General features: G+C 46.7%; 1 protein-coding gene across 1 annotated transcript; it reads left to right on the top strand.

Annotated features, from left to right (window-relative positions):
* Positions 1 to 6,810: 6,810 nt before the first annotated feature.
* PFN4 (profilin family member 4) lies at positions 6,811 to 10,638 on the top strand. Its single transcript, XM_086625505.1, has 4 exons — positions 6,811 to 6,927; positions 8,550 to 8,687; positions 9,819 to 9,924; positions 10,592 to 10,638. Exons 1-4 carry the CDS (start codon positions 6,811 to 6,813, stop codon positions 10,636 to 10,638), a joined length of 408 nt encoding a protein of 135 aa, XP_086481631.1.
* Positions 10,639 to 11,112: the final 474 nt, after the last annotated feature.

The following is an 11,112-nucleotide window of genomic DNA, read 5'->3' as shown; positions in this document are numbered from 1 at the left end:
CCTTTAATCCCTGATTCGTTTACCGTGGCTCGCAATTGAGTCAATAATTTCCAGTTCAAATTAATAAGAGATACGGTAACATTGCCCTGGGCATCTGGCTGTGAATAAGTCACAGGAAAGGCTTCTTGAACAATGCTTGTGGCAATTTCTCGCTCGCCGTCAAGAAGCGCGTTTTCTGCGATCTGCTGCCACAGTCGCTGCCGTTCATTAGCTATTTTCCCTCCATTCAAAAAAGGGTTTGTGTTGTCTTTGCCCAGCGAGTGTTTGTCCTGTTCTCCCTCAGATTTTCCGTCTTCCCATTTTGGAGGGGCTGATAGTTTTGGATCGCATTCAAAAGGCGGCGGGGGTTGACCCCATGCCTCCGTGGGGCCCTTAGGGATTGTTAGCGTCCGCACTGAGGGGGGTAAAGGACATTCACTCGCCTGATTGCTGACATTTTCCCCCTGAGAAGCAGTGGCAGAGCCAGACCCAGTGGGATCATTTAGCCTCGCCGAGGCTGCCGCGGCGGCTTTTTGCTCTGCCTGATGTTGCAAGAGAGCATTAGAGACTGCGCGCCAAGGTTTCATGAGTTTTTTCGCTGTTTTGTTATCTTCTATAACCTCCTCAAATAATTTATCACCAAAATTACGCCATTCTGATTGTTCAAAAACTGTATCTGGGTTTAAGAAATAACACCTCGTGACCTCATATGCTAGCAAACCCGGTAATTCCTTTTTATAATCTATACCTTGTGTGCCTCGCTTTTCTAAAAAGCATTTAAGCAAATCATACGCCGCTTGTCTATCCATACCTGACGTCAGCGCTGTTGCAGCCTTTGCAAGACCTCGGAGGTGCGTGGCCGGCGGGACCCTCTGTAGTTCCTCCCGGGTGCGGGGCTTTTGCTGTCGCCTCTTTCGCCTCCTGAGCTGCTGTAGCAGGACTGGTTCCCGGACTCCGTTGCCCCGTGGCTCGTAGTCAAAGTCTCGCTCTAGGGTCCCTGTTTGGGTGCCATTTGTTGCAATGGAGGGAAGACCAGGACGCTCAATATGAGTGATCAGCAGGCTTCGTCTTTATTGCCAGGCGATAACACTTTTATAATCATTTTAATTAGTTCATACATATTGCAGAAGGAAAGATCATGATTGGTTAACATATTTAAAAGTCAACCCCGCCCCTGGCTCCCCATCTGTGTTTACTCTCTTCCTCTTTTCTCATGCCTGTCTGGCCACAAGCATCCTGTTGTCTTGTAATACTCAAGTCAAGGACAGGACATTCTTGCCACATCAGCAGTTAAACTAGCTGAGTGCTTTGTTTCGCAAGATCTTGTTCAGCTAGCTGGCTTATGTCTACGTGGCCTTTCTCAGTTAGCCATTCTCCCACACTCCCTCTGATAGTAACTGTCCTCATATCCACGAGCAATGGATAGCACATTTTCTTTCAAAGAAGAAAGTGATTCACAGATTTTTCCAGAATGCTTGTCAGCTTTGAAAACAGTTCAGAGTTATCAAATTCTACCTCCTGACTTTTCTTTCCTTTGTGCCTTTTTCAGTTACATAAAAGTCAACCGCTGCATTCCACCACAGGGACGGCTGAATTTCAGTGGTTTTTAAAGTTAGTTCCACCAGACAAAGCTTATGCTGATGCACTGACTCTGAGCTCCAGCCAGGAAATTCCATCTCCTCTATTGTACGTGCACCAGTATATTTGGATTGATTTATAACAGAGAGACAGTAGAACCACAGAAGCAAAATGCCCTTTACAGGATCCTCCATTTAAACCTGTATTTATTTCAGATTCACTCGAGGCACACTGCTTCCAGGAAACATCGTGTTCATAAAATTATTTATGTAAAGAGTGGCTCAAAAGAAAAGCTTACTTCTGTAGAGATACTCACTTCCACATTCTTCAACTAGATCTTCCAACTATGAAAAAAAATATCTGTTTTTCAATTAGTTTTGGTAACATCTAGTATAAAAGATCCTACACAGGCTCTCAGATTCAAGTATTACAAAAAGATAACAACTTTTTTTTTCTTTTTTTCCCACTAGATTTGGGGAAATTATTAGGAGCTTGAAAAAAGGCAGGATCTCAAGACAACTTCTAAGAGTTTACTCTGTCCATCCCAGCACTTAAGTGATACTCTCTGATCCCCAACTGACCTCTCTAGACTGCAGATTCAAATCTCTTACCATTGGTTCAAGTTTACATCTTTATATCTTTGTTTCATTTCAAATTCTTTGCTCTTATGCACGGATCCACACATCTGCCTGGATAGTCCTGCCTCCTCACGGAAATCCTTTCCTGTCTTTTCTGACTGAGAGAGTCAGAAATCACAGGAAAGCATACCTTGGAAGGGATCTCTGGAGGTCATCTGGTCCAACTTCCTACTTGAAGATCAGCTAACCTCATAGACAAGATTGCTTAGGGCCTCACCCAGTCAAGTTTTGAAATTTCCTTTCTCAAATTTGCAAGCTCATGTCCTTCACTTTAACTGCTTCTATAAAAGACAAATCCTTGCTTCTGCCATGTCACCCAGGACAAAGCAAGGAAAAAAGCCAATGTAATGCACAAGATACCAAGGACTTTCCTTCCCTCCTGCATAACTTTCCAAGCTTTCTCTCCTTCCATCAGACACAAGGATAACTAGAAGATTCTCAGTGGAATAGGTCATAACATCCCAGTCCTCTACTATACTTCTGTATTTTTTTCAGCCCCTGTAAGACAGCTTCCAAAGCCAGAAATACATCCTAGCCTTGGCACTGAGGCAGGCTAGCAAGCAGTTCCTCTGACATGATTTCCTGCCTTCTCTGCACAGAGGAGACAAAAGACAGAGAGAGTACAATAGAGGCACACAATTAGGACACTACTACATTATTTGAAAGGTAGGTACCCTACCTCTCTCCATCTGGAAATGAAGATTTTTTTTGTCTGTGTGTTCCCCAAGGCTTCTGCAGAGTGTTGTGCCTGCCCTTCCCCGTGAGAAGTCCCCTGCTCTGAAAACAATCTCCCCTTTTTCCAGACATTCCAAGCCTACTAAGCGCCAGGGAACACTGTAAAGCATATCTGACCTCGTGGTCTCTGAGGAGCAGGGGAAGGATTCTAACAGTTTATTCTGTGTTACCTGCACACCAAGCGCACCCTCATCAGCACTGAACTTGTTTCTGATATAAAATAAATGGGCAAACAGTGAGGACTGAAGAACATTCAGCTAGTTAAAGTGCCAGAACCTTGGTATTAGACAAGTCAACACACTTTCAAATGAGCAATATAACCTACCTACCCGTAAAGGTGCCACAGGCTCCTGCCTCAGGACTTCTGTTTCAGTTTCCTTCCACTCACAGCAGTTCTGTTCTGAGATGGAGATGCTGGTAAATCTCTGGACAAGCTTAATATGAAGAAAATACGTATTTTTAGAGTTTCTAAACTTACAAAACAAAAAAAAACAAAAACAAAAAACCACTAGCCTCCTTTCCATCTGTTTGCAGTAACTGGTGAAGACTCCATCTTCATCCATCTCATAAAGAAAGACTGAGCCTTTCAATGAGCATAAAGCAAAAGAGATGTTTGCTGTCATCACAGAGGACTAGAATCCCAGGAGGGACAAAACACAGCAAACGTAGAGAATCTGCCTGCTGTAGCAATTTGCCTTAAAGAAATCACATGTGGTAAAGTTTCCAGATGCAAATTTCTTTCTCCAATCTTAGTAACTCATGCTGCCACTGAATCTTAGTCCTTTCCTTTTCCATTTTGTTTGGACTTTTGCTATGAGACGCCAACTTTCTATGGTCAGCAAAAGCAGGGCCCACTTACACGAGACAGGTCTTAAAACTACAAGTTTAATCATGTGCTGGGACAGAAACAAGGTAAAAGATTTCCAAAGTCTGAACACATAGAACAAGATCTGAAGTTAATCTAACAGTTGTGCCTGCAAATGCTAAACCTCATTAGCGGGTTGGCTGTTTTGTATTAGGACATTTGTTCTATGATGATCAAACCTGAAAATATCCCTGCCTAAAATTTCTTGCTAGGTATACCTGCATCCTACTTCACTGTCAGCCATATAAATTTGTATCAGTAATTTTTCTAAAGACAGATTCCCCTTGCTTCATGAGTCCTGATAATTAAAGTAGGACACCCATCTGCTAAAACTCACACATAGCCTCTGCCCAAACATGAGTCTTCAAAGCAGTTTCGAGAAGACAGATTTTAATAATTCCTGTGACAAAAAGTAAGTATCCTCACACACACCTAGGTCCTCTCAAAAGCCCTTTTCTGACAAAAGCCTTTACACGGGCCATGCCTGTATGCTTATGCATCACCACCTCCGCAGCACACAGGGATGTCATCCCTTTCCAGCACTGCTGGCTCCCTTCACTGGTGGCTTAGCTCCCTCGGATTCCTCCAGGTGCCAGGACAGAGCATGAGGAGAGACCAGCCTCCAGGGCAAACAGGGCAGCTCTGTGAACAGAACCTGGCAGTTCACGAACGCTAACTAAGGGATAATGCGCACACATCCAGCGGGTCCGTCCGTCGTCGCGCCCACCCCGCCCCCCGCCGTTTGAGACGGAAAGACTGGTCCCCATCAGGGGCACGGCCTGCCCGCACCCTGCCCGGCCCTGCGGCGAGCGCCACAGGCCCGAGGGGAGGCCAGGGCAGGCAGCAGGGCCCCGCGCTCCCGCCGTGCCAGCACACCGCCGCGCCGCGGGCCCCTCACCGGTCCCGGCGACGCTCTGGGAGGCCGCAGGGGAGGCGGGAAGTGGCTGCTGGGGGAGCCAGCGCTGCGTCGCATGGCAAAGCGCAGCAGCTGGGGAAGACAGCGGCACCCCTTCCCTAGGAACGACTCTTGGTACTCTCACACCACCCCTGCGGGTCCTTCCGCTGGAGAAAATAGTCCCTCCACCACCACCCCCAGTCTCTCGGGAAGAGGAGGCGCCGCCCGTGAGGACTGGGATCCCGCTCCCCGGCTGCAGGGCCAGCACCCACTGGCGTTCGCCCCGGGCAGAGGCGGGACGAGGTGGAGCAGGGGCATTACCGGATCCCTCCGCGCCCGGCCGCCCCGCGTCCCTTGCTGCCATGGCAACCCAAACGTGGGCGCCCCTCCGTGGGCCATGTCGTCGTGCGTAGGTCTTTCCCACCAATCAGAAAGGGAGCGCCTGGGTGAGTGAGCCAATCAGGAGCGAGGAGAGCCGGCCTCCAGGGCAGGTGAGAGGCGCTGCCGCCGCCAGCGCCGAGCCCGAAAGGAAGAGCAGAGCCGAGCCGGGCCGAACCGAGCCGAGCCGAACGGAGCCGAGCCGCGCCAAGCCGATCCGCGCTGAGCCGGGCCGAGCCGCGCCGAACGCCTGTCGCGATCTTTGCGGTAGAGGCCGGGAGACTACAACTCCCAGCATCCCCGCGCACGTCTCACAGAGCGAGTAGGCGTTCAGCGACGCGCGGGGCATGCTGGGAAGAGCAGCGGCGGGCCGAGGGGCGGCGCGCAGGCGCAGTCAGGCTCCCTGGCGTGCGCGTTGCCGTAGAGACGCCTCAGTGGGGCGCTGGCGCCGGTGAGCGGGGGCGGCTCCGGGCGGCCGCGGCGGAGAGGCCGAGGGTCGCTGCTGCGGGCAGCGGGGCTGCCTCGGCCACGGCCACGGCCACAGCCAGCCACGATGGGCGGCCCCGGAACCGCCTGGCCAGGCGCCTCCTGGCAGCCCGAAGGGGAGCCCTGTCCGGAAGGGCCGCGGGGCCCAGCCCCGCCGTGCCGAGTCTAGCGGCCTTCTGCCAGGCTGCTTGTGGCGCGCCTGGCTGCGAACCCCTAACCGGAATGCTTCTCATTCCTTCTTGGTTTGAAACTCAAATACGTCCTCATTGCTCAGGAATTAATAATAAATGCCCTAGTCTGATGTCTCTATGACAGGCTGTTCACTACACTGTCTGATAGCTTTATTTAATTGCAATATTAATGTAATTTCTGATACCATCATGTAAAATACACTCTCCTAGGTTATGCAGCAATAAAGCCACAAGGTTTATCCAGAGTTGGTTTACTAAATTCTATTACAAGATTCCACACATTATCATGTAATACTGACTTCATGAAACTCAAAATTGAAACTTAAATCTGGTGTATGATATGGCTGTACTCGTGATAAGATACTAGTTTTCTTCTCATTAATAATGATTTGAGCACAATGGCATGAACAGAGCTGCCAGTCTGCAATTTTTGCCAGCACCTAGTAGCTGGCCAGGATTGAAGTAAACAAGATGCCTATTGGCAATTATCTGAAGATTTAATCAACACCTAACTTCTCTGGTTGCTACTTATACAAACAACCAGAAATACCATCACGTGAGAGAAATGTCAGATTTATTCTCAAGCAGCACTCCCCAGTAGTGTCACACTGACCCAGAGGTCTGATAATAACCATGCTAGTGCTGACCATTTAAAAAGAAAATAATTTTTGTTTTGGGTCAAGCCTGGCCCAGAAACCACCCCCAAGCCCCTTATTTCTGCTCTGATCTGCTGGTTGTAGCAAGTTTTAGCTGATTTCTTAGTGGTTTCACCCTGGATTATTTCCTCAGTGAGAGGGAAGTTAAATGCCAGGAAAAAAAGAACCCAGAAATTGTTACACTATAAAAATGTAACTGGACTTTTATGGCCTTTCTGATAAAAGAGACCGTCTTCCTGCTGGGCTCTTGTTTTTAAGATTTTTATTTTGTTATTTTGCTTATCTCAGGCCCAGTGTTATTTGTGCTGAAACTCCTAAATTCCACTTGGAGGAAGATGTGGTTTTCAGTGTTAAAGGGAAAGGGAATGAACATTTATACATCTATTTCTTTTTACAAAACAGAAGGAAAATGAACCAACTGCAGGATTTCCTGAATGACAGTCTTATCAGAACAAAGCATGTGGAAAACGCAGCTATCATTGACATAAAGGAGAGAAAAGTCTGTGCATCAACCTTCGGCTTTAATGTAAGAGATCAGAGCACGTCCCAGGAAGTGACAGCAGAAATAGAAACTCTGGGAATCCAGAGCACAAAGAAGTGATAACAGCACAGAGCACAGCGCTCTGTCCACTAAATACACTTGCTTCTTCCAACCTGGGAGCCCGAGTTACAGAGGCACAGCTTAGCTGCTGTGTTGAGAGGCTAACTTGCAAAGTTGATTCCTAATTTCACATCTTTGATTTTTGGAAGAAAGGTGCCATTTAACTGGCATTTTTAAGGAGTCCTTTTTAACCACTTTGCGCTCAATGATTCCACCAGTAAAGCAAATGTACGTAGGTCCATTCCCTGGCACTGAGACCTGCTGGTGTGGAATGAGCCGTGCCCATACTATAACCTCAAAACAGAGGTGGCTGTACCAAGTGGCCTGTGGGAGTGGTCCTGGGCCATTCTAATTTTGCAAACTGTGCCTTAGAATTGTTGGAGAAAGTGCTTGCTGGCCCAGGCCAAAACTCTACCGGGACTGTTCTGATGGTACTCAGAGCGGCTCCCTGGCACCTTACATTTGCTGGTATAGATGTAGCTTACCTGTTTTTGCTGTCCATCAACTGATACACAGGAGAATAACAGCACTTTTGGTCATATATTATATGGCAAAACTAATATGCACTCCCTAACACTCTCCGTGAACTTTCTAGGAGTTCAGAAATGCTCCCCACACTACAGTCATCCTGATGTCATTGGAAGGTACCATTTCCTCTCCTAATCCCCATGACACCAGCTCTCAAATATTTCTAGGCAGTTTTTCCAGGGGTACGTAGTGCTGCCCTTGGCATGCTCAGAACAATGTGTTCAGCAGACGAAGCTCATGTTAAGATAACTCCATCCCTCAGGGCAGATTGTCAGCAGAGAGAGTAATCAGTCTACTAGTGAAATCATCTTTAATATGTAAATAATCTTTAATGTAAAACATAGCTTTTAGAAATGCCAGCCTGCTGGCAATTCAGCAAGGTGGATTACATGCTGAGGTCCAGAGAAAGGCCTCAGCTGGTGTAAATTGTCACCAGCTCCACTGACTTGAAAGAATTTCAGGCCAGAAGGGATCATGGGATCATCTCATCCAACCAGCTGAAAATAAATCTGCCAGACCAGTGACCCGGTTAGACATGCGCTGAGCCCAAGAGCTCACTGAGGTGAATAGATTTGTGACTTGTGTGCCCTGCTCCACTGAGGTGTGACAGTCTCGTCTGGGCTTGCTAAAAGTTACACTTCCCCATTGAAGACTCGGAATGTTTGAAACTGCTGTCCTCGGCGAGCTCTGAGCCAGCCCAGGGAAGGCTGTGTCCTGCCCTGTATCGCCTTTCGGCAGAAGGGTCGGGTCACCACGGGGCACGGTCCCTACCGGGAGAAGTCACGGGACTGCACAGATAATAATCACAGGCTGAGCAGGTCATTTAAAACGAGACTTTGAAAATATAGTGGACTGTACAGAAACTAGGTCTAGTTTCACAGCCAGGCAGATTTTTAAATATTTTTTTCTAACATCATAATTTTAAGCAAACTATCAAAGACAGTGGGAGGGTGGAAAGCAAGTTCATCACCGCAGAGAGGTGCCTTTTTGGTCCATAACACTGTGTTCTACTAACACAGGTGCCACCGGAGAATGCTGTAAGCCTTATCTACGCTTTCTGCAAGAACTTACTGCAAGTTAGAAGGGGAGGACTCCACTTCAAGGAGAAGCACTATAAATGTGTCCGTGCAGATGAGCATTCCATCTATCTTCAAAATGTATGTTGACAAGAGCTATGGCCATCCTGAGAAATCTGGAAACTTCCTAGTTCCTTCCCTTGCTGCCTGGTTACTTGAATGCCGTTAACACGAGCAGAAAGCCTTCACCTGCTTCTTTCTTTCTCTCATTATCACCTTCCCAGCAGATGTGGAATGAAATCAGTGCAGAATACAAAAAAGTGTCAGCTGTATAATACGAATTTAACGGGTAACACGGTTCATTTCCCTGACACCAGCTGCAGGGCTTGTCGCATTCTCCTTTGAGCCAGTTAATCTCCCTAATGCGGCAAAAAACTATCACTTCCTTTTTTTTTGCTGGATTGGTTTCTTGCCACATTAATGGATTAATGAGGTAATAGGAGGGCCTGGCAAGCCCGGGGCCAGAATAAGGTAGAGGGAGAGAAGAGACATGGGTGAGCAGGACCTCGTTTGACAGCTTACTCGCCTTGTGGGACTCCAGCCTCAGTAACTCACCTAGAAATTCAGGCACAGAAACAGGCAGCCACGCTCGGGATGGCAGAATTTTGTTACTGCTGCCGAGTCACACAATCTGAAGTAAATACATCCAACTGGTTGTTACTGGGGTCTTCTTAATTCTTCCTCTCCCCAGAAAATCCATCCTGAAATGGGCTAGCAACTTGCAGAAAGGCTAAGCGGCTCCATCTGGATCCCATTTCAGAAAAATGGAGTATTTTGTAATGTCTTTTTTCATTCCTTATTACAAAGAGTGAGGCAGAATTTGAAAGGCAGGGTTCATGCAACACTGAGCATGCTTTCATAGAATAGTTCATCTTTTATGTAAACACTCATAATTTTATTTGCATTGATTAGTGCTTTTGCGTATGACATGAAGCACTAGAACAACTGCACAAGAATACAATGGAAGTGAGAACAGGCAGTAGAGTGAAGCATGACTTGCTTTAACAGTCAGCGGTCTTCAGAACATGCGCTGTCACTATTTGTCTGCGTCTTGGCTGAGACTTTGAGACAATATTTGCCTTTTTTCCCCCAAGAAAACAGGTAGATTGGCAAAGAAAATGCCTGTAATTGGTCCAAATTGGAAGGCAATATGTATACCTCTGTATTTTTTTAGAACCTTGTCACCTTATAACAATTTTCCATCTTATCTAGCCAGAGGGAGGCCTGATCGTTGTGAAGACAAAAACTTTCATCCTGGTTGCTACTTACAGAGGGGGCATGTATCCCAGCGTGTGCGTGGAAGCTGTGGAGAAACTAGGTAAGAGAAACGCCTGTAGCTGTATGCCTGCGTGCTGGCATCTCATTGATCAGCTCCACCCTTGCAAACAGCTTCAAAAATTAATCTGATGAACAGTCAAATCCTGAAAATCTGGGAAAGTGAATACAGGCATGGGTTATTGCTCCACAGCTAAACCCTCTCCTGACATCTCATCCCACTGTGCTAGGTACACGTGCTCCAAAGCCTCCATGGGTATGAAGAGGTTGCAGAACTCTCTCTTTCCTTGGCTGTTCTGGCACATGTTTTCTCTTAGTTACTCTTCAACAAAGCGGGACCTGACAATCACATTTTCTTGACCTCATACACCTAATGCTGAGGACTTAAGCACACTTTTGTAGAGCATCGGCTTTAATGCTCTGGTTCACAGTCCACTTCTTCAATGACATATGAGCTCTCTAAATGTTTCAAACTTTCTCTGGAAAGCCTAGTCTCTAGCAGAAAGCTGGAGTCTCTTTTTCCTACATGTGAACCTTGAGACATCACAAAGCTAGTTTCCTTGTCTCACAGTAACAAAGCGCCTCTTCTCTAACAAAAGCGCCGTTTCCTTCCCTCTCCTGCTCAGGTTTCCTTTGCATGAGTCCTCTCAAGTTCCTCTCTCTTGGGCTCAGAGTTTTAAAGACTTAGTGTCTCTTTGTCCCCCATTCAGGAATATTGCAAAGCCCAGCCCTTCGCAGAGGAGCTGCAGAATCCTGATTGCATCTCAGATGTAGCTTCCCCTTGGTGTGAGGTGCTGGTGAGGATTAACCATTCTTCATTGTCCTTGGTCTGGGAGATAAACAGAGTTACACTCTTATTGATGTAATATATGGTTGACTCCCTATCAAGGATACAATCATTTTATCATCCAAATGGATAAAATGCACAAGAGCAGAGTCCCAGAACAGCCTTGATTCTCACCGTAGGGGTAATTCGAAGGAATTTCTAAGGAATTTCAAGGGTATTTCTAAGCAATGTTTTGTAGAGCAATAAGATTCAACTTAATCTGTGGATATGATCATCTCCTTTGACTGAAAAGGAATGAAATTGTAGGCCTGCTGTGTTCCTAGCTTTTGTTTCTCATTTAGATACCTAAAGGTAAGTGGAATTAATTTGTGTTTTGGGATATAAGCTGTTTCATCTGGAGTGAGCTATAAAACTCTCAGTAACAATTTTTTATCAGACCTTTTT

The sequence above is a fragment of the Tauraco erythrolophus genome, chromosome 2 (genome assembly GCF_009769465.1).
Source record: "Tauraco erythrolophus isolate bTauEry1 chromosome 2, bTauEry1.pri, whole genome shotgun sequence".
Classification (NCBI taxonomy): Eukaryota; Metazoa; Chordata; class Aves; order Musophagiformes; family Musophagidae; genus Tauraco; species Tauraco erythrolophus.
Note: the sequence above shows the minus strand (reverse complement) of the source record. Positions and strands in the feature narration are given on the sequence as shown.